Consider the following 24,637-nt stretch of genomic DNA (forward strand, 5'->3'; position numbering starts at 1 on the left):
GGAGTCCCTGAAATGCACCAACTGTAGCAGGGAGAGACATCTATTCCATAGGTGTCCCAAAGCTATGCAAGCAAGGTCAGACCCCCTGAGGGCAGTGTGAATTAGAAAGGGACAGTGGGGGAGAAGAGGATGAGAGAGAAAATGGTGGATGAAACCCCACAGGCAAGAGGAAAGAGGGAAGTGTAATATTTGTAATTGAGGCAGCTCAAAGAGAAACAGAAGAAGGAGAGGGGAAAGTGGAAGAGAGCTCAGACATGGAGGTGAAGAAATCAAACAAGCAGAAGAAATGGAGGTGGAACAACCATCCATGCCAGTAAAAGAGCCTGGGAGTCTGGGGGGGAAAAGGAAGAAAATACAGGGGGAGGAAAATCAGGAAAAAGAAACCTGAAAACAAGGGGAATGAGTTGGAGTCAGAGCTAGGGAGTAGTTTCTTGCCATTAACTTCCTTTAGGCTCCAGCCTAGAGTGATGAGCTGGAGGTGGGAAGCAGTGGGGAGGCAAGAAAATGGGAAAATGGATGCCTTCCTGAATGCAAAGGCAGTCAGGCAGCTTGGGAAAGCAACAGGCATGGGAGTAGAGGAGGGGGAGGAGTCAACTGCGGTGAGCAGCACCTCTGGTGAACATTAAAAGGGTAGGCACATTATTTTTAAAACAAGCACAATGGCACTGATTATAGCATCTATTAATGTCAGGAGCATACTGAAAAGGAAAAGATGGGAATGGATCAAACCAATGTTAAAGCAAGTAAGGGCGGAGATAATCTGCCTACAAGAATGTGGGATACTGGGGGAAAGGGATTATAAGTGCTTTGTTAAAAGGTGGAGATGGGGACCATCTTGGCAGTCAGGGGCAAATGAAAGCCAAGCAGTTGGAGCAGCAATACTACCCAAGAATCCAGAGGTGAAAGCAAAGCAGATGGAAGACAAAGCAGGTGGAAAAGGTGATGGTAAGGAAATGGCAAATATTCTGGTTATGGTCTGGAAGGACACTGTCCTTTACTGGAAAAGTGGCTGTGTTTAACGCTGTGCTGCTGCAAGTTATTCTCTATATGGAAACTATTTCCAACGATGTGGCAGCAGATAGAAAAAGTACAGAGGGAAATATGGGTGTTCTTCTGGAATGCCAAAAGAGAAAGGTTGGCTGGATCTGAACTGTGCAAAGCAAGAGAGATGGGTGGGATGGGGGCTGCCAGACTTGGGATTTTGATCTATGCAAAATATGTAAGTGCTGCATGCAAGGCAGTAATGGAGGGAGAGGAGAAAGCAGTGCATAGCACCTGATTTCACACAGCTGCAATTTTGAGGAAATGGGGAGTGTCAGACTTTTTAAAGGGTCCATGGGCATGGCAACTGCTGATTCATTACATTAGGATGGAGGTTTCATGCAGAGGTATAAAATAGGGAAGGTAGGGCTGGAGGTCCTGAAGCATCATAAGAAATTGATAAAAACAGTAAGGGGGAGAGACAGGATGGTGTCAGTGGCAAGCTTCACAGAAGGACAGATGAAGAAAGTGTGGGGGGCAGTGGCAGGTGAACAACTAAAAGGGAAACATGATGACCTAGCATGGATAGTTATAAGAAATATCTTGCAGGTGAGAGAGGTGAGATGGAGATTGACAAGCTCATCAAGGTGCTCAAGGGAAAGATGTGGAGAAGAAGAAATGGTGAGATGTGTTTCGGGAGTGTACATATGCAAAGCGGGCATGGGAAAGGGTCCATTGTTTTCTGCGTGTCCCCAAAATAAATCTATTAGCACAGGAGATGGTAGTATATGGACTCATACCAAAGGGACCAGAGGAAGCGTTATTAAGGACTGCATTAGCATGTGTTAAAACCAGTTTATGGAATGTAAGAAACCTCTGGGGTTTTAAGGGGTTGGCTTTCAGTGAAAGAATGCCTGAAGCTAGGGCTGTATGAACTGAAATACTACATAAATCAGGACAGGGAAGATGTGGAGAAGTAGTGGAGGAAAAAGGACTGGACACATTTGTTTCACTGAATCAACAGAGAGGACTGATGGGAAGGGCAGAGGATTGAAACTACCAATTTCAGGTGGTTACTGAAGTAACAGTTTTTCATGGGGTTCTGTATGAAGAAAAATGGTTTTTTTGTGGGAAGCTGACATACGTTGTTTAGGGGTTTAATAGATGTAGCTGTATGGTTTTGGATGTGTAGCTTTTTTTGTTAACTAAAGTTTTGGTAAAACAAGAATGCTCAATATGTGAAGCTTTGTAAGTGTAGGGTGACAAGTATGTTTTTAATAAAAATTGTAAATAAATAATAAAAAAACTTCCCATCAATATATCTACCCCATATGGGCCATGTGTTTTATAGTCATGTTCAGGATTGGCTGCATCTAATCAACTTTATAGTTGGTTTCCATTACTGAGAACATGCTGCATTTGGCAGCAGTTTAATGATAGATAACGTATTTAGTGAGGTTTCCTTGTATGTGAATGTAAGAAGAGGGGCTTTTTTCCCCATGCTGATTGGGAGGAAATAAAACCTCGTCTTATATTCAAGTAAATTCAGTGTGAGCCAAAACAGAAGAAAGAACAAACAAACCACCTCCCCCCCCCCCCCCCCGCCACCCCCAGAAAAACAAAAGCCCTTCTACTTTAAATAAATTAGATCAGGATGCATTGAGCAATAAGTTGCAGTTTTATAAATCCCCTTTTGAGAGTAGAATTGAATGTAGTTATCTTTAAATAAAGGCATGATTTTGGCTGGAACTAGAAGGATGGAAAAATAAAAGCTGCTTCTATGGTCTAGGCAGTTCCTGTGTAGCTTAACTCGTCATATGTATTTTTAATATGCCTGATGCCACACAGATTGTGAGACGCATTTTCTAGAAGAGACTCAATATATTGTGCCTCATATGTTTGTCTGTCTTACTTGCAGGTCTGAATGGAAGTGTACCTTCAGAAAATGAAGATGTGCCCCAGCCATCTTTAAAAAAAATATTTGGGAGCAAAGAATGGCTTCGGCAATTGCAGAGATCTTATCTGAGAACTTTTCTTTTTGGAAATACTCAGGAATTCTATTTTTATTTTTTTTTAATGCTTAAACAGCACCAGCTCTGTCTCATTAATGTTCCAGTACAGCCAAAGGTACTACTAAGCCTAGCAGCCCATAAGACTAGAAAGGTTAAGGCCTACCAGTTTCTACAAACAACAGCAGACAAGAAAAAGATTTGGTTATCATTACAGCCGGAAACCTTTAACATCCCCAGGAACTCATTTACAGCTGGGTCAACAGGGGGCAGATTTTGGCATGAATCCAGGGTGTCTCAAATTCATAACTTTGTGACTATAGATAGATATATTTATCACTCTGCCACAGCACCCCAATTTAATATTGAACTAAAGCACATTTGGTCACTTACATGATTTAAAACAGTTTAGTGTTGTTGATACACGACTAAAACTGTGCCTCTTACTCTAATACCAGTTGTTAAACTGCACTCAAGTCGATATTTATTAAATCCCTAATCATTTGCTGGGGAGTTGAAAGGATGATAGTAAAATTCTAGTTGCCAGAGTGCCTAAAGACCAGTCATACAAATGCAGATTAAATAGTCCCCTTCTGCACATATGATTCAGTTGCCCATGCAAAATGTTGGTGATAGTCATTATCTGTGGTACGGCAAAGCCCTGAGCATGAGCTGGGCACCATGTGCAATCACATAGTAACAGACAGTTCCTGAACCACAATATGTACAATTTACAATCTTCACAACTTGAAGGAGTAGAAATTTTTAGGCACAGAAGAGTTGTTTTGAACTGGGTCCCACAAAAATAAAATTACTCCTGGAACAGACTGAGGACCCCTCTACACATGCAGGTAAAGGTGTGATGGGAACTAATGCACAGTCTACATAACTGAGCCTTCTGCTATGCTACACATGCACAGCAGGAGGCATGATTGTGGGAGTGCAAATCAGATCCTATCGTGCCTTATTGTCAGTGCAGGGGGAGCCTGATCTCTTGTAAGAAAAAAGTTCCCGTGGCTGCAGTCCCCCAGCTGTGGAGGTGCGTGGGGTGTCCTCTTTGTCTAGGGGCCCTGTCAGCTAATGGGGCTCCCAGTTGTGGGGGCATGTGCTCCTGTGTCCGGTAGCCAGCATCAGCTGGGAGCATTCAGGCTTGGGGGTGCACATGGGACCCCCACTGGGAGCTCTGATTGGCTGATGGGGCTTCAAGCTGCGGGGGCACAGGCTACACATGCAAATTAAAGCTGGAAAGGAACCAGCTATAAAGTTATTACACATTTTCCAGCAATAACTTCTTAGCTGGTTGGACCTTTTTAAGGTGCCATACTTAATTTGCATGTGTAGCCAGTCTGAATTAATTGCGCAATTAATCAGGTAATTGCATAATACATGTAACACGTAGAGGAGGCCTAAGAGCCTGATCTTGCCAATGCTTAGGCATAGTATAACATTGTTTCTGCGGGGCAGAAATATAGTGGATCTGTTAAATTACTGGCCTACTGTCCCTCCTTTGATTCAGCACCCAATTAAGGCAGTAAGTCAAAGGAAGGACAGTGGGTCAGGGACGTTAAAACATAACATCTGTTTCTCCATAATCTCCATGTTTGGAGACACCACAACTGTGGCCAGTAAGTTGCTAAGCAGGAATACCATGGCCTGTGAAAAGGGTCCTTCCCCTCAGTCCCTAACCTCTTGCATGCAGATCTTGATTCCCTTTACTGCTAGCAGCCCATCACAAGTCAGCCAAAAATGCAGCTGATAATTACTATTTATATGGTCTGAACAATTCTGGTTATCTTAAAGAGCTGTTCATATATACAGTACAGTACTGTATATCTTGCTTGTTAAAACAGGCTTCCAAGAGTTCGCACAATCATTCTAGATATACAGAACATGGAAAAAAAGCTGCATTTGGTCTTCAGAGTCCTTGTTTAATAAAGGGCTGCCATACTCAATGAACTGAGAAATGCAGTTTGTAAAACATGACAAACATTTTTCACTTGGAGTACTGTATTACTAATAGAAAATTAACCTATTATTTAAGCCAAGTAAAGAGCTTTAACTATATGCCATGTTTTCATAGTTAGAAAATCATTCTAGTTTGAATTTTAATAATTTAATGGCATCTTTAATACATTTCTTGACACTCCTGCAAATGCAAGCAATTCAATTGCTGTTTGTGTTGGTGTTGCATTGACACAGAAATAAAGCAATATAAATGAAGGGTCAGATTCAGCATTAATTCCACAGAAGAAGCTGAAGTTTCATCAGGGCTAAAATTGACACAATACTCAAATGATGCTTTTTACTAGATTAAAACAAACAAAATATCTGTATGTATTCAAATGCTGACTGATGTCAGGAAATCCTGACTGATGTAAAGGGTTTCTTGTACTTTCACCTCTGGGTGGGTATGTGATTATTTTACTTTAGTTATTATTGAGTCTACTAGATTGAATGAAAATAAAATGACATGCAAACATGCAACAGTAAAACGTATCCTAGCTTTCCTGCTTTTCAGGGAAAAATTCAAAGGAAAGCAAGTTTGTTTCATTGTAATTTACTCCTTGTCACAGAATAAATATAGCATTTCTTCAGGTAAAGTTTCTAAAATAAAAATGTACCTTAAGTACTGGGAGATATGCCAAAAGCTCGTTAGTTGTTTCTAGATTTACTGCATGGGAATAAAGTGGAAAAAGCCCCACTGCTTTTAGATTTAAACTCAGCAACATATCAAATTTATTCTTATATGGTATACTTGTTCATGACCTCTAGTCTTAAGAAATTTTGTCATGTTTGAAAACTAGTCCCTAGTGGAGCCTGTATCAATGTTAATAGCTAAGAGGTCAATGCAACTGCTAAACAGTTTGTATTACTGTCAGGGTGGTCATGAAAACAACACCTGCTGCATGAGCACTTGGCAGCTGGGTCAAAAGGCACTGTGGGAATTTATCAATTTAGGGGGCCACTTGCATAACACTTTGACTGATGAATTGGGAACGACTGGCTTACTGGGCTAAAGCTGCTCTATTATGTATGACTTTCTTTAGGATGGCAGAGGAATTGGCTTCCTACAGGCTCCAGAAAATAGGCCAAAGATAAACTGAACTGTTTTTTCCTTATAAAGTGATATAAAGTGAAACTTCCTTAATGGCCTGTGTTAGAGTAAGAAAATGGGAGGGAGGGGGTAGAGGGAAAGAACCCCAAACCAAAAAAAATAAATAAATGAAACCTTTACAGTTGAAGTGCAATGTGATGTGATTGAAAAAAAAATCCTCAGTTTTTCCATAGTGGTTACAAAGGAGTTTTTGTGGAATACTTTTGTAAAGTGAAACTCTCTAGGCTGGCATTTGCAGAGCTTTAATTTCTGTTTAGTATGTCTTATGGGAATAGTAACTGCATGTGGCTAGGTAAACGAGATAAGAATTTTGCATTCTAAGGCTCAACGAAACATAATTAGACATTAATTCTACCTTTCCATTCCCTCAAATGACTTAGAGGGATTATAACTTTTTGAACAGAAGGGGATCATATGGCTGGCCTGGATGCATTCACCAGTAAAATGGCTCATTTTATTAACAACTTGTTAAAGTCTTTTAACAAGTAATTTCAGAGCATATCTATAGAACAGCAGAAGGTTCTCTCCTCTGATTAATGAAGATCTCCCAAGAATGATAAGTCTTATTCAATGCTGTTTTGATATTTTTCTTAAAAATGACAAATGAATGTCATCTGTGATAAATTACAAACATGACTGCTGATGTTCCTGAAAAAGAGTCCCTTGAATTAATTTGGAAGCATTTGAATTAGATGAGGATAAAATACTTCACTGTTTGGCGTCAGTGCACTTGAAATATTATTTTCCTATCACAAATCCTAGACGATGACAATTAAGAACTGGGACACAGTCATAAAGGAAGATAGAGGGATGGTTAAGGTTCAGTCCAATGGAAAGCAGAAACTATGGCTGCTTTTTCAAAAACCCAGGTGGCATGTGGAAATCCAGAACTATAGGGAACCTTACATGAGATGGACCTCTGCTCCAATGCGTGCTAATTAGCACACATCAGAGCAGACTCAATTAATTGAATCTGCTGCAAGTCTGCTGGAGCATTAAAGTACCCCTGCCACCATTTTGAAGCATGGGACGCTGAATACATGTGAAGCTGTGGGCACTTTAATTAGAGTGTCTCTTGGAGCTGCTTTAATTAAAATGTCCCCCCTCCACCCTGGAGCACTGTATAGATGCCCACAGAAGACAGTAGGAGGCATTCCCTTCCTACGTACTTATGGAGCAATTGACTAGGCATCACATACTGCCGTCCTATAAAAATGAAAGGAATTCAGGAACTGCTCAGGCCAAATGTTCATTTAATTTGAAATCCTGTATCTGATAGTGGCAAATAATAATGCTTCAGAAAAAGGAAGCACCTTAAGTCTACTGTGATGAGCAAAGACAACATGCCAGAGTGTACTGCCTTTCTTTCTAATTGCACACATTGTTTGGCCCAGGTCCTGAAGCATAAGATGTGTTCCTTCCACCACCACCTTTTAAAAACGTAGCTAGTAAAACTGAGGAGGAGGAGGATCTATATACAAATGTATTTTCAGTAGCCTACACTGCTCTTGGCTTCAGTGATCTCTTTGCCAGTGAGCTCGATAAGTTGATTTTGGATTCTTCAGTTTTGGAAGGTACGGCCTTTTAATTTATTTAAACTGTTTCCATTGGTCATTGCAGTTAGGAACAGTAAGTGGCAATGCCCATATTACCTTCCTTAAAATATTCCATACTAAACTCTTTCCATATGTCTGGTCATTTTCATTGCTCTTCTCTGAATCTGTTTTATTTTATATTCTCACAGGAGATAAGAGGACCAGAACTGGACACAGTGTTCCAAGAGATGACATTATATAGTTATCTGTGTGTGCGTGTTGTCCTTCGCGGGTGAAGATGACTGCATCCAGCAAGGGGGAGGGAAGGAAGAAGAGAGGAAAGAAATGGGAAAGAAATAGGGAGGGAGAAAAGAGAAAAGGAGAAAAAAGGAAAAAGGAGAAAAGAGATACAGGAAAGAGAAAGGAAGGGGTGGAGGCTAGGCCACGTGGGTACGTAGATGACTTGTAAGCCTGATCTTTGCCTTGAACAGTCTGCTGCAGGAAAGCGATGAGGACTGGGTATGAGAAGTTTTTGTTCTCCTGGCCATGCGTTTCCTCATTGCTTCTGCCATCCATTGCTGCTCGAAGGCCAGTGCTCCATTCTAGATTGATTAATAGATTCATAGATTCATAGATGTAGGGTCAGAAGGGACCTTGCAGATCTTGAAGTCCGACCCCCTGCCCTGGGCAGGAGAGGAAACTGGGCTCAAATGACCCCAGCTAGGTAATTGTCAAGCCTCCTCTTAAAGACCCCCAGGGTAGGAGCCAGCACTACTTCCCTTGGAAGTTGGTTCCAGATCCTGGCTTCCCTGACTGTGAAGTAGTGCCTTCTAATGTCTAGTCTGAACCTACTCTCTAACAACTTATGGCCGTTATTCCTTGTTACTCGGGGAGGCGCTCGGGCGAACAGGGTCTCTCCCATTCCCCGCTGGTCCCTCCTAGTAAGTTTATAGATGGCCACCAGGTCCCCTCTCAGCCTTCTCTTTTGAAGGCTGAACAGGTTCAGGTCCCATAGCCTCTCCTTGTAGGGTCTGCCCTGCTGTCCCCAGATCATGTGAGTAGCCCTCCTTTGGACCCTCTCAATGCTGTCCACATCCCTCCTGAAGTGCGGCGCCCAGAACAGGATGCAGTACTCCAGCTGCGGCCTGACTAGTGTCACATAGAGGGGGAGGATCCCCTCCTTGGACCTGCTTGTGATGCATCTGTGGATGTACGACAAGGTGCGGCTACCCCTACTGACCGTGTCTTCGCATTGTTCGCCCATGTTCATCTTGGAATCAATAATGACTCCAAGATCTCTTTCTGCCACTGTGCTTTTGAGAAGAGAGTTCCCTAGCCTATAGGTATGCTGCTGGTTCTTACTGCCCAAGTGCAGCACCCTGCACTTGTCAGTATTGAATCCCATCCTATTCTCATTTGCCCACCCCTGTAACCTGTCCAGGTCCAGTTGTATCCTGTCCCTCCCTTGTAGCGTGCCCACCTCACTCCAAATCTTGGTGTTGTCTGCGAATTTAAACAGGGTGCTTTTCACCCCCTCGTCCAAGTTGCTAATAAAGAAATTGAACAGTGCGGGCCCAAGGTCTGAGCCCTGGGGGACTCCACTGCTCACATCCCTCCAGGTCAAATATGAACCATCCACTACCACTTTCTGAGTGTGGCCCCTCAGCCAATTTGCTATCCATCTGACTGTGTAGGCATCAATGCCAGTCACCTAGTTTTTTAATGAGAATGGGGTGGGAGACAGTGTCAAAGGCCTTCCTGAAATCCAGAAAGACTACATCCACTGTGACACCTGCGTCCAATGATTTTGTGACCTGATCGTAGAAGGCAGTCAGGTTGGTCTGACAGGACCTGCCCCTAATGAAGCCATGCTGGTTGCCCCTGAGCATCATCCCTCCTGCTGGCTCTTCACCTCCAGGATGGACGGTCATGAGCCATTTGCTCCCATGACTCCGGGTTGATGCCGAACTCTTTAGGGACACCTTTAAGGTGTCCTTGTATTGCTTCTTTGGTGCGCCGTGAGAATGTACTCCATTCAACAGTTCACCATAGAAGTTCTTCGGCAGGTGAGTGTCAAGAATTTTTAAAAGGTGGCCAGCCCATCTTAGCTGTGCCAGTTTCAATAGAATGTGAATACTGGGGAGAGCTGATCTTCTGAGCACCTCAGTGTCTGGAATCTTGTCCTGCCACTTGTTCTTTAATATCTTTCACAGGCAACACAGGTGGAAGTGGTTTAGCTTCTTGACATGACACTGGGAGATGGTCCAGTTTTTGTAAGCATAGAGGAGGGTTGGGAGAATGATGGCTTTGTATACCTTCAATTTCATTGACATTCTGATGCCTCTGTGGTCCCAGATCAACTTATGGAGTCTGCCAAAGGCCACACTAGCTTTCACTTGTCTCGCATTGATTTCATTGTTGATGTGGACAGCACAAGAAAGTGTGCTGGCTAGATAAAAAACTTGTCGACCATCAACAGTTGTTGGCCTTTAACTGAGATGTGTGGTTCCTGGGGTGTTGTGTTAGGTGCAGGTTGAAACATCACTTTGGGCTTCTTCATGTTAATAGTCTGAATTTGCCACAAGCTGATGAGAATAGTTCCATGGACCATTGCATGTTAGCCTGTGAGCCTGCGCATAACGCACAGTCATTAGTGAAGAGGAAGTTGCGAAGTGTGGCTTTCTGGACTTTGGAGCTTGCTCGAAGCCTGCACAGCTTGAAGATGTCTGCATCAAAATGGTACCTAATCCCCATACCAAGGTCGTCATCTTAGAAGGCATCCGACAGCATGGCATAAAATACCATGCTGAAGAGGGTAGGTGTGAGCACACAGCTCTGCTTGACACCATTTGTGACAGGAAAGGGGTCAGAGCATTCGCTATTCGCAAGGACATGTGCCATCATGCTGTTGTGGAACTGTAGAACCATATTGATGAATTCTCTGGGGCATCCGTAGTTCTTCATGATTTCCCAGAGGCCTTCGTGGTTCCCCATGTTGAAGGCTTTGGTTAGGTTGATGAACCTGAGGAGAAGGTTGATGTTCTGTTCCTGGAACTTTTCTTGAAGCTGCCGGGTCGCAAACACCATGTCAGTGGTTCTGTTTCCTTTTCTGAAGCCGCATTGGCTCTCAGGCACTAGGTCATTTAGATGGTCAGTGAGTCAGTTGAAGAGGACTCTCGCAAGTATCTTGCTGGCAGTTGAGAGGATGGAGATGCCCCTGTGGTTGTCACAGAGTTGGTAATTTACCTTCCTCTTGTACAGGTGGATGATGGAGGCATCCTTGAATTCTTGAGGGACTACTTCCTGTGCCCACATATTGCAAACTGCAGAAGAGCTCAGTTAGTTTCTCTGTTAGGCCATGATCACTTGATTTGTAGACCTCCTCTGGAATCGTGTTGACTTCAGGAACTTTGCCACTAAATATTTGGCCTTTTGGACTTCCACGAGTGTAGGTGGAGCTTCAAGCGAGGTGTTGACCATGATTTGAGGTCGCTTGTGTATGGAGTCCATGTTGATGGCGGAGGTCTGATTAAGGATGGAGCTGAAGTGTTCAGTCCATCTCTGGAGGGATCTGTAGCATGCTAGCAGCGTGGTCCCATCAGCAGACAGCAGTGGAGAGGACCTGCAGACCATGGACAGTCTTTAGGGTGTCGAAGAACTTCATCGCATTGTTTCAGTCAGCATAATGCTTCATCTTGTCTGCTTTGTTCTTTGACCATGTGTCCTGCATCCCTCGCAACTTGTGTTGAATGATCTTCTGTATCTAGCTATAGGCATGATGTGCTGATGCAGATTTATAGAGGTAGGCTCTGCGGAGATGTTGTTTCTGTTCCAGGAGCTGTTGTATCTCCTCGCCATTTTCATCAAACCAGTCTTGGTGTCTGTGGATGCTTGGTCCCAAGGTCTCAAGAGCTACAGAGTGTATAACTTTTTGAAGCCACTTCCAGTTGGCTTTGATAGAGACAGAATAGAGTGGTACAGTGTGAAGCTGATTTTTCAGATGGTTCACAAAAGACAGACTGGTACTGTCATTTATCAACCCAGCAGTGTTGAGGTGCTTCAGTCCACTTTGTCCTTGTGGACACCGTCTATTTTGAATCATGATCTTTAGTGAGGAGATGATGAGTTGATGATCAGTCCAGCATTCAGCACCACACATTGCTTTGGTTACATGGATATCACATCTGTCCTTCCTTTGGATGATGACATAGTTGATAAGATGCCAGCACTTAGAGCGAGGGTGCATCCACAATATCGTCTTTCAGCTGGGGAGATGGAACACAGTGTTAGCAACCAGGAGCTCATGTTCAGCACATAGTCTGAGCAGGAGGATATCATTGCTATTGCAGCGTCCGATCCTGTGCTTCCTGATGATGCCATCCCGTGCTTGGCAGTCAGAGGTAATCCTGGCATTGAAGTCGCCAAAGAGGATGAGATGGTCAGACTTTGGTACAGCAGCGATCATGGAGTGGAGGTCATCACAGAACTGGTTCTTGACTTGGTCAGAGTTGGTCATGGTACACACTGATGACAGTGGTAAGGGAGGGGCCATCACCAGAGAGGACTATACTTTAGTTGCTTGGGATTGTAGGGGGGCTGTTATGAAGGCCAAGGTGGAGATGGAACTGAGACTAGCAACCCGGATCAAGGATAACACGAAATCCCTTTTTAAATACATAGGGGGTAAAAAGAAGGTTCCGGGTAACATGGGGCCTCTGCAGGACATGCTTAGAAATCTGGTGGTCTCACCAGGTGACAAAGCTAACCTATTTAACAATTTCTTTGCCTCCATTTTTCTGAGTGGGGACCAGGTCATCCCCCCCACTGGGATCCCCGATCGTCCCAGGGGAGGCACACCCAGGCCCAGGGTCAGAGAGGACCTAGTCAGGGAATTTCTGGTGGGACTGGATGTGTTCAAATCAGCAGATCCTGATGATCTCCACCCCAGAGTGCTGAGGGAATTAGCAGAGGTCATTGCAGGACCCCTGGCACAGGTTTACAAGCACTCATGGTGCTCTGGTGAGGTGCCAGATGACTAGAAAAGGGCCAATGTGGTCCCCATTTTCAAAAAAGGGAGAAAGGAGGACCCAGGAAATTATAGGCCTGTTAGTCTTACCTTGGTCCTGGGGAAACTCTTTGAAAAAATTACCAAGGAGCACATCTATGAGGGGCAAGCAGGGGAGTGTATGCTTAGCGGCAACCAACACGGGTTCATTAGAGGCAGGTCCTATCACACCAACCTGGTGGCCTTCTATGACCAGGTCACAAAAGCCTTGGACGCACGTGTTGATGTCGGGGTGGACGTAGTCTTTCTGGACTTTAGGAAGGCCTTCAACACTGTCTCTCACCCCATTCTCATTAAAAAATTAGGAGATTGTGGTGTCAATGCCTACACAATCAGATGGGTCGCCAATTGGCTGGAGGGCCGCACCCAGAGAGTGGTGGTGGACAGGTAATTTTCAACCTGGAGGGATGTGGGCAGTGCGGTCCCCCAGGACTCAGTCCTCGGGCCCGCACTGTTCAAAATCTTCATCAGGGACTTGGAAGAGGGGGTGAAAAGCACCCTGTTCAAATTTGCAGATGACAATAAGATGTGGGGAGAAGTGGGCACACTAGAAGGGAGGGACAGATTGCAATTGGATCTGGGCAGGTTACAGGGGTGAGCAGATGAGAATAAGATGGGATTCAATACTGACAAGTGCAGGGTACTGCACCTAGGGAGAAACAACCAGCAGCATACCTACAGGCTGGGGAACTCCCTTCTAGTCAGCACAGAGGCAGAAAAGGATCTTGGAGTCATTATAGACTCCAAGATGAACATGGGCCACCAGTGTGGGGATGCAGTCAGGAAGGCTAACCGTACCATGTCATGCATCCACAGATGCATCACGAGCAGGTCCAAGGAGGTGATCCTCCCCCTCTATATGACATTGGTCAGGCCAGTTGGAGTACTGCGTCCCGTTCTGGATGCCACACTTCAGGAGGGATGTGGACAACATTGAGAGGGTCCAGAGGAGAGCCACTCTCATGATTGGGGGCAGCAGGGCAGGTCCTATGAGGAGAGGCTATGAGACCTGAACCTGTTAAGCCTCCACAAGAGAAGGCTAAGATGGGATCTGATGACCGTCTATGAACTGGCCAAGGGAGACCAGCAGGCAGTGGGAGAGTCCTTGTTCCCCCGAGCACTACCAGGAGTAACAAGGAATAACGGCCATAAGTTGACAGAGAGTAGATTCAGGCTAGATATCTGGAGACACTAGTTCACAGTCAGGATGGCTAGGACCTGGAACCAATTTCCAAGGGAAGTGGTGCTCACTCTTACCCCGGGGGTCTTCAGAAGGAGGCTAGATAGATACCTTGATGGGGTTGTTTGACCCCAGCATTCTTTCCTGCCCAGGACAGGGGGTGGAACTCGATGATCTACTCAGGTCCCTTCCGACCCTACCAACTATGAAACTATGGTGTACTTTTTGCCAAGCAGGGGGAACTTGAGCACCATCAGTCGGTCATTCACTCCCTTGTCAGGTACATCAGCTTCTTGATGAGGCTGTTTTGTATAGCAAAGCTGACACCTGCTTCCCGTTTGACTTCACTGCCACAACCACTCCAGAAGTTATATCTCTGTATAACCGTATCTATAGTCATCGAGATTACTACTGAAAATATAGTATTATGGTTCCATGGTTATATTATGTAACTGTAATATTTTCAGAAGTATTTTCTGACCCTTTCTTAATGTATCTTATTACTCTTGCACTGTCACCCATCCCAATAGTTACTTGCATCTTCAACATTTTAACATTTTATTTGCTTGTTGGATTGTTGTATGTTTAAATATTTTTTTTTTATTGAACTGTCTAAACTGATGCCTTCCTGGTACAATTAATAAGGAGTCCCTCAGCACATATGCATAATTCAAATGATGGTTTCCAACGTGCATTATCTAGGATACTTTACTATGTACATTATGGCAATGTATTTTTCAGTAGCCTTAAAGAATTCTAGTAGAAGGAAGCAGCAGAGTCTTTGTTTATGGGAAATTTCCTCTTCAATTACTGCTGTCATTGTTTTCCCTGATGTGTGTAGTGTTAAGGGTTAGACTTTGGAGACAGTCCCTTACAAGGGAATATCTTATCACATGAAGAATTTGAACATGATCCCTGGAGAATAAGGAGAAATCAAGATGGAGGCAGCCACGTGGTCTGTACAGAGGAACCCCCTGTTGTGGGATCATTAAAGGTCTGTACTCTTCCTCATTCATAGTTATTATTCACTGTGGGACCTAGATCATCACAATGTTTAAGTTTTACTTGTCTATAATTCCTGAGCTGTCCTCCATCTCCCTCCATGCATAAACAGGCACACTGTTAGTTGTGATACCTTCTTGTTACTGATTTTAATGATAGGTATTACCGTATTTTTGCGCACATATCCTGTGGGGCATATGCGATTTTACAAAAAAATGGATGGGTGCAGGCTATATGGGGGTGCAGGCTATCAATGGACTTTTTTCCCCTGCAGGGCCCGAGCAGGCCAGGCTGTGCCACTGCTGCCGTGGGGGCCGGGTGCGCTGCCACCACCGCGGGGGCCGGGGCCGGGGCCTGGGCGGACTGCACTGCTGCCGCCGTGGGGGCTGGGGCGGGCTGCGCCACCTCCCCGCTGGGCCTGGGCAGGCCGGGCTGTGCTGCCACTGCCGCAGGGGTCAGGACAGGCTAGGCTGTGCTGTTGCTGCTGCGGGGGTCGGGGCGAGCTGCGCCACCTCCCCGCTGGGCCTGGGCAGGCCGGGCTGTGCTGCTGCTGCCGCGGGGGCCGGGGCTGGGCTGCGCTGCCACTGCCATGGGGGTGAGGGCTGGGGCTGGGCTGCGCTGCCTCCCTGCTGGGCCCGGGCAGGCCAGGCTGTGCTGCTGCTGCCGCGGGGGCTGGGACCAAGGCCAGGGCCAGGGCAGGCCGGGCTGCACCGCCTCCCCATGCATACGCCGCCATGGGGAATACATGGGTGCGGCATATACATGGATTAATTTACAAAAATACAATTTTCTGCGGGTTATACATGGGTGAATCTTATACCCATGGGCGGGCTATATGCGTGAAAATATGGTACTCATTTTATAGCATCTCATTCACTTGTATTCCTTATTTATTATTGTTACTTTATAGTGATGAATACCGAAGAATTCTCTTAGACCTTAACAAACAATTCTTTTTACCATATACCTGTGAAGTACATGGCATGACACTCCTATAAGTTAGGGAATTCTCTTTAGTTTCAGGTTGCTGATGGGGACTGGGTTACTGAGATTAAGGAACAGCAAATCTGGAAGGGCAAAGAATTAAACCAATATATCCTGATTCTCAGCATAACACAAGACCATACCTTGCTTCAGCCTACCTTGATGAAGAACATCCAATCCTAAATATTAATATATTACCATACCATTAATATAAAATATCAGCTTGTATTAATCCACCCCAAATATCTAATGATACCTCCTTTTCATTACACAAAAAGGATAGAACTGGAGTAGTTGCCTCAGTGTTGCTTTGGTGAAGCTGCATGCACAAGATTCTCTATAGTTTTCATTCTTCCTTTTGATTACTCCCTTTTACCCCGTGGTCATATAACAAACCTGGTTACTCTTGGAATTTCTCCTATGAATGGCCAAACCTGTAGAATTTTTTTTTTTGTTTTCATAGCTTGGCCTATTTTGCTTTTAATCTTCCTTGGAGCTCTACTAATTTACATTTTATCTTCTATAGTTTAATTTTTTGCATTGGGATTGAGCTGGACTTCTGGTTTTAAAAGATACCTCACAGGCACAGATAACATCTTGAAAATTGCCATTTTAACTGTAGTTGTTTTTTCCTATTACCTCCATCTCCCCCCTTTTTTCATATACTGGTGTTATGTATGACTAAGGTTGCATGCATATAAAATAATAAGCAGCCTATAGAATTCTGAGAACTTTCATTTCTTAACTGTCACTAGTAAAGTACTAATATTTGTTATGATCTCATCTGCTGATCTTAATTCATGGTAATTATGATTATCTACTTTCTCAAGTACAGTTACCACTGGAATCAGCTCTTTCATTGCCAAGCATTCTTGTTCAATACCATTTTTATTTAATTTTGTTTGTGGGCCTAATTTCATTTATCATTATCTGAAAGGCACCTTCTTGGGTACCTCAGTAGCCTCACCCATGCCCATCATCCAGTAAAGCTATAATTGCTGATATTTCCTCTTATATTCATGCATACTGCAGTTGTGTTGTTGACATCTCCATCAGATGATTCAGTCCAACTTGAATGCAGTTCAGCATCTGTCAGCTTTCCTCTGGCTATCAGTTTAAATAATTTCATAAAACCATCTTTATTTTCTTTGCCAGTAGTGTGGTTTTACTTTAGTTATCTCTTCCACATAGCCTGTCTACTCCCTACAATCATTTGGTCTCATTCAGGACTCACTAATTTAAAAAAGATTATATAGAATAACTAATTTAATATCTCCTGTTCAAGAAGGTAAAACTATAACTCTAATGCTATAACTTTCGATTAATAGCCTCTTATTTCACTTGGGTTGACTGCCATAGGATTCTAGAAAGTGGTTCCAGAAGCCGTCACACATCCTATTCTTCTCTTGTTGGCTAGATATCAATCAGTGGGGAAGGGTTTTAGAGGAAACACATGGCCTGAGTTTTTGAAGCTGGGCTTTACTAGTGCTGATACTGTAGATTTCTTTGTGAGGTTGTGGTGGGGGTAGGGACATGAGGGACACATTTTTATTTGAGATGAGATCTGGTTATATAGTGGCTATCATCAAAGGGGATATAATAGATCTCCATATTGAAACCATGAATTTTAGCCACTTGGGGTAAAGGAGCAACTTCATTAGTTGGTACCAGAAGCACATTTAGTTACCTACCTCAATAGATATGCCATGGTAAGAAAAGTTAGTTCTGTGCATCTAAATTACTATTTTTTAGCAAAAACTTCTATTAAAAATTAAAGCTTTATTCTTCTACAACATTCTTTAGCTATGGAATACTCTCCCTGAGCTGATCAGAAAAGCTACTTCTTTCTCCACATTCACGTAACTCCAGATGACCAGTTTCTACACTGATGCCAAGAAACCAGCTGACAGATAACAACAAGGTTAAAAGTAGTCAGGGTCTCTGTCATCTATCATCACAACTTTGTGATACCAAATACTATGTTATCAAGATGTCACCAAGTAGTATCTTGACAACTTCACTGGCATGGCACACTGAGTTGCCCTCTCCCTTCCCACTGTCAGGTTTCATCTTTGCTTTATATTCTGTAGACCTAAAGCCCATTGGAAGTGGACGTACAACAGGGACACTGAGTTCTGCGTGGCTCAGGAGCCACAGGAGCATGCCATTAGTGTAGTTGTATGTGTTGCATTATCCATGATTGCAGGAAATGCATATGGTTAAATATCTATATATCTATATATATATATATAGATATATAGATATATAGACACCCCCCCAAATTTTGAGAATCATTTTCTACAAAGAGCCACAGCTAAAGAGCCACTTAGGCCTGGGAGTTGCAGTTTGACTGTCACTTATTCACACCTTTAATTTGTATGTTTGTAAAAGTGTCTAATGTTATAAGAAAGAGTGAGCATTATAGGAAAACAAATAATGTATTATATCAGTATGGATCTGAACATGGCTGTTTTGCTAATAATGCTTTATATATTACATTTCTAAGGGGCACTGATTTTTTTTAAAGTGTGTAACTAATGAGCAACATGCTAGCAATGAATGAGAAATGAGTACTTAAAATGTAACGGTGCACTCTTGCTGAAGTGTCCGAGTCCAGTTCACTTAATAAAATCTTACAATGATAACAGATAAAAAAAACCTCCAAAGACTTTATCCAAATAAAAGCTATCAGATGTTTCCAACAAGCTATGTTTTACCACAGTCTACTGCATTTCAAATATATGCCAACAAGCAAAGACAATGTCAACTGCTCTCTGGTTTATTCTCCCCAGAAACCAAACACAAATCTTGCCCCCCTGCCCACACATGAAATAGCTAACCAGGAGTACTGCAATGGGAGGTCTGGCCTTTCAGGTATGTCATTTGGAGACCACCCTACTAGCTGAGGCAACAAGAACACAAAGCCAAGGTCAAACAAGGCAGCCCCTTGTAATTAGATCCTAATAATGGATTTAAGGTGTAAAATTCACTTAAACCTATACACCAACAGACTAAACAGTCCAAAAAGGCTGGACAGATTTTCTTTCTTTTTTTTTTTCTGTAAAAATGTTTTAATACCAGAAAGCATAAATAAAACACACACACATTGGCTGACAGATTATAGCAGCGTCTTCTTTCTAATTAACTGTACTAGATCTGGGTGGCATAATATTTGCAAATAATTAGCACTGTAGTGTAACTTATACTATCATCCCACACTTTTATTACTAGTTTCACACCATCATGCGGCATTCCAGTAAAATCCTTCAGAATTTCAGTTTTGCTTAGAAAATATATTACTGTTATAAGCAGTGGAAAAATTATGAAAATTTGAAAGCACAACTATCTTGATGGTAGCAAGGAAACAGAGAGATGCTGATGAGTAGCTGTTGGGCAGTGAACAGATATGAATTATCCTAATCACTTTGTGGAGGGGACAGTTGGGTGGAAGTGCCATTAATAGTTGTAAGCAGTGCAACACTTGTTGCCTTCTTTCCTTTCATGTTCACACTGGGTTCTCTGTGCATATTTTTTCAGGATAGAGGGAAGAGGTATAAGATGATGATATTGGTCTGGTCAGATGGAGCTGCTGGAACCATGAGAAAGCAGGGCACTTCTTTAGTTAAGGTGAGTGTCCATGAATCACCTTTCCTTTATTGACGCTACTTGGGTAGGTACAGACATTCCAAAAACCTGAGGTGGAATCGATCTAAATTATGTGGTTTCCTGTAAACAGCATAGTTTAGATCAGTAGTGAACAGAACACACGTTTGCTGTTTGGTGCGGTGGGAGGCAAATCCTAGACCAGGTTCTGCTATTTTTAAACCAGTCTATGTATACAAAACTTTTATCCTGTTATGGATATAGACTGGTTTCTGATCATCTATACTGGTAAAAGTAATGCCTGTACCTGGCCTAGAACACTAATTTATGGTGATGTAGCAGCTCTGAGTATAATGTTTTCAGATACCATATTGTTCTTTTGGCAGTCGTTGCAAAGAATGTGAAACCATAATAAAGGGCTTGCTGCTTTCATACTGATTGATGCATAAGCAGGTTTAGTCTAAATTTGACATCTCATTCAGTATGGTACTTATTACACCCTGGTTGAATAACTTTCATTTTCTCCCTGTTTCACCCCTTACTTGACCTATATGTACTACTGCCTGACTAAAGGGACAAAGAAAACAAGGAGCAAAATGGTCAACTTAAATACACAGTAAGGGTCACTCCCATATGCCCTTCTCTGTATGTAGGGGGAAATAGAAGTGCGTGCGTGTTTGCGTGTGTGCGTGCGTGCGTGCGTGTGTGTGTGTGTGTGTGTGTGTGTGTGTGTGTAGTTCACTGTAACATCAAATTTCATGAAGGCTTATAGAAGCAATTATAGGAAGTAAAACTATGAAGAAAGTAAGTCTGGAATTGACCAGGGGATAGACAGAATCCACTATGAGGTCCTTCTGCCTTGCTAACAGTATCAGATTTGGTTTCTAAAGCAGCATCTGGACAATGTAGCTTAAGTACTGCTTTGTTGATACAGATCTGTTGAACCATGTCCACGTGCAATTACTCCAGTATCTTGCATAACACAGGGTGTCTACACATTCATTAATACGCTGTTAAGTTTCGTACCTGTAATAACAGATAACTTAATGTGCTGTAATCAGTGCTACTGCTCCGTAGCACAGGTGAATGCTTTTATGTGTCACTAATGCAAAGTGGATTAACTCTACTACACATTAGCATGGTTTTTGCCTGCTGTGCTAATGAGCAGTAGAATTAGTCTACTGTGGTGTTAGCATCTCGTGTAGATGCGCCCACTGTGGTTAGTTTTGGGCAGCAGGATCTTACGGCAGAATTTGGTCGTTTCTCCACGGGGGACAGGGTAGCTTCAGCAATAGGCACTAAGGATAAGTACAGATAGTCAAAAAACCTGAGGCTGAACTGATTTAATCTTCACAGGTTAGTCTAAACTGTGTAGATTGAACTGATAAGCAGGTGAACAGACATTCACTTTTGATTCTAGAAATGCAGCCATATGCCTGCAGTGGCTCAGACCAGAAGCTGGAGGGTAGAGTATGCCTCCCTGCTGAATTGTAGCAGACAGCTTGGGCCAAGGCTATCCCACCTGCCCTGCAAGCATGGGGGGAAGAGGTTTGCAGGGGGAGGTGCAAAGCATCCTGGGATGCTAGGGGACTGATTTACGTTGAATCTTGAGAGGATCTGGACAGAAGTTCAATAAACCAATTTAACCTAAATCAGGTAAGTCTAATACTATATCCATCCAGGTTCATCTTAAACTGGTTTTGGCTCTTTTGAAAGTGATTTATGTGCACTGAACTTTTGTTGTGTTACAGATTTGAATCGATTTCCAGTCACTTATATGGGTATATGTGCAATTTCTGTCCCTAGCCTAACAATTCAGAATCCCAGAATAGTTTCCACTGATAGTAGTGCAAATAGTTGTACAATAAGTACAGGAGTCTGGATCTACCATAAATGTATATGAGTCTAGCCTGACAGAGGATAAATGCTAGAATTCAAGGAAGATGTAGATTACCATTGAGAGTAAAATGAGAGCAATGATTACCTTTTTGGGTCAACAATCTTGTAGAGTTTCCCATTCTGAGACTGTGTCATGCTTTTACTGCTTGATAAAATGTACACTTCACCTATTAAAGAAACAAATACAGTAAATACATGTGGTTTCCTAACATTTCTGAGTAGAGAGAGGTACTTAGCCATATTAGTCTGAAGTCAGGCAGAAGGCAGGGTAGATTTTCACCTTACAGACTAACTAAAATCAGAAATGCTGCAGCTTTCCATTTTCAGAGCATCTGGTGAATTAAACCATAGATTGAGAAAGCATATGTACTTCTGCTTTGATTAGTTTATAAGGTAGAAATCTACCATGCCTTTTTCCTAACATTCCTGACACAGTTAACTATTCATCTCTGTGTATAAGATGGATGAGAGAAACCTCATGAATTGAAAAACACTCAGTACTGCAAATACTGCATTTTAATCAGTAAAGTGGGATGTGCTTTGCAGTGTGCTTCCAAGGAACTTTTTTCATACTTTTGTTTTTTATTTAAGCTGTACAAAAACTGTCATTGTGAGAGGGCTATAGATGGTGCCTCTACCAATTTATGCTCATACTCACTGGTTATCCCTATATAAAACTTAACAGGTAGAGAGAACTACACAACAGAGAATATTAGGCAACAGTATAATGGCCATGATGTTGATTTGCAGCAATTAAATGCCTACTCTACTCCTGTGTGGTAAGCATGTCATTATGTAAGATTTACAATATAATAAGTAATTTAATCTATTTTACCTAATTCATCTTCTCCAAATCCCAAGATGGGGCCTGTGAAGAAGCCTCTACACGAACCACTGTTCCCAAGACAAAGAGGCTTCTCTTGCCACTGTTTGGTCACAGGACTCTGCTGTAGTGTTAAAAAATTGCTGTAATAAAAATACACAAAGTGAAGTGTTATTTGAAATGAAAGTGTAAATTGTCCAGAATATTTTTCCCTGAGTACATCTATAAGCTAAATCACAGTATAATTTCCCACCTGGCTATAGTATAAAAATATAGCAAAACATTCCCCTTTGCCACCCTTGCACCATTTGAAAAGTACTAAAATGATGTTAGGGATGAACCCAAATTTCAGACATACAGACTCAAAATATGCTTACAAATATTTCATCTGCCTTGGGGTACTAAGGTATGGTGTGTGAGAGCTACAACTATTCATTTGGAAGGCATCAATTTTTCTCCACCAGTTATATGTCTCCCTAAGATCTGGGACGCTTTCAAAACTGCATTGTTAATCAAGTGGACCCCAATTTTGGAAATATCTTGGCATCTGTATTTCCATTTCAAGCTCTTCCTGAGACTTGGCATGTTGCCTGCTGCTATTTCTTTGAATGCTATGATCCAGAAAGGCAAGTCCCTAACCTTTACAAACCTGGTTTTTTACATATAGTATTGCCACATTTCTGGGATGTCTAAACTAATAAATCTTATTGCTGCATTATGTTGGAATTGCATAACTGAGTATACTTTCTAATAAGTACTTTTGTCTTAGACTGTGATTTTTAAGATACCTACCCATTGCGGTCTCCAAATACATAACTTCCATAAAGTCTTTCGGACTGGCAGCCCCGGTATACAAATCCACCAACCAGCGGTCCACTACTGAATGGTTTGAATTCTAAAAGTGAAGGTTCACTTTCTAAAAAGGAACTAGCATAGTGTTAGATCAAATGCAAATTCTTATATTCAAAACAGTTATGCAAATGTTACTCTAAGAAGAAAACAGGTTGTTGCTGTTTGAATTGTACTAATGGTGAAACACATCATGTACCAGACAAAAAATGGAGCATATAGAAAGCCACAAAATTGCAAATAACATTTTAAGTGATTTTTCTTAGAGGAGGGGACATCCCATAGAAGAGGGTCATAACCTAACTTTATTCCAAAGGCCGAGTCAGTGCAGCCCAAGGGATTGTATTCTAGTCCTAGTAAAATTAATGGGAGTCCTGCTATGGAGTTTTATGTGTCCAGAATTGAGTTCATAGAATAGATCTGTTACACTTCAGTGTTATAAATAATATAAAGGGAACATTTTCAAAAATGCTTAAGATCCTGTAGGAACACAAGTTCCCACCATCTTTTAGCTAAACTCATTCTTCTAAATCTATTCACAGCTTTTGAAAATCTCCTCTAAAATTGCCTTCTTATGGAATAAGCTTGTGTTGTACAGCATTGTGCATCAGCACTGCTGGCTAAAGTCTTTCATGATGAAGCAGCTACAAGGTAGTTACTATGGTTGACATCACTTGCACATTTTTGTTTTACAGAACCACGCTGTTTGGGTATATTAAATAATCTCTTCAAGGAAGTTACTATGTACCATGCTTACTCAAATATAAGGTGAACCTGAATATAAGAGGACCCATCCATAACCAGATTTTATATATGGAAAATTTACATTTTCCTCCCAAATTTTCTGGGTATAGAATCTAAGTATTGGAGTGTGCCTTGAAACCTCCCTCATTACTACAGCAGGGAAAGCTGTGGCTGAAGATGGGTCAGGTGGCTCTCCTGCCCTGTACCTCACTCCTTTCTTCCCCCTACATCTTTCCTGTGTGCCCCCTGCTGCCTCCAACTCCCCACAGCCTCGCCCCACTGCACCAGTCTCTGCCTCTTCTCCCCCGGCTCCCTCCAGTCTCTGCTCCTTTCCACCCCAGCTCCTCAGACTCTGCCTCTTGCTCTTCTGTCCCTCTTATTACTATCGGGATGCTCTGTTCTGGAGCACAACATGTGGAAGCTCAACCTTCTTCTGGCCTTGTAGTAGTTTTGGTGCTGTTGCAAGGCGCCAGGCAAGGAAAGGAGTTTCCATGTGCTTTGTGCCTGGGAATAACACCAGCCCAGCTGTGCCTGGCATTAAGGGGGGAGAAAAGATGGCAGTGGAGCAGAAGATGCAGAGGGGTGGGATAGAAGGCTGCTTTGGGGCTGACTGTGGCCCTGACTTGGGCTGAAGGACTAAGTCAAAGCCCAGCAGCCACCTGCTCCCCTCTTTACTTTGTATGCAAATCTAAGATGAGGAGCATTTTTTCCCAGGCTGACTGAGGGAAAAATCTCATTTATATCCATGTGAATATGGTAAATGTTCCCATATATACAATCAACATATATTTAAGGACTAGTTAGGTTAAAAGCAAGCTGCAATTTCCTTTCTGATTACATAATTTAAA

At 42.7% G+C, this 24,637-nt stretch overlaps 1 protein-coding gene across 3 annotated transcripts in view; it reads right to left on the reverse strand.

The window, feature by feature from the left end:
* Window positions 1-24,637, reverse strand: part of HHIP (hedgehog interacting protein) — a 116,107-nt gene that overhangs the window by 10,715 nt on the left and 80,755 nt on the right. For all 3 annotated transcript variants that reach the window (XM_019488536.2, XM_019488535.2, XM_019488533.2), the window contains exons 9-11: window positions 22,989-23,112; window positions 22,209-22,339; window positions 21,459-21,540 (exon numbers count right to left, since the gene is read on the reverse strand). In XM_019488536.2, the coding sequence (XP_019344081.1) occupies window positions 21,459-21,540; window positions 22,209-22,339; window positions 22,989-23,112 (337 nt within the window). The remainder of the gene's footprint in view (window positions 1-21,458; window positions 21,541-22,208; window positions 22,340-22,988; window positions 23,113-24,637) is intronic.

Source organism: Alligator mississippiensis, chromosome 2 (assembly GCF_030867095.1).
Source record: "Alligator mississippiensis isolate rAllMis1 chromosome 2, rAllMis1, whole genome shotgun sequence".
In the NCBI taxonomy this organism is placed as follows: domain Eukaryota; kingdom Metazoa; phylum Chordata; order Crocodylia; family Alligatoridae; genus Alligator; species Alligator mississippiensis.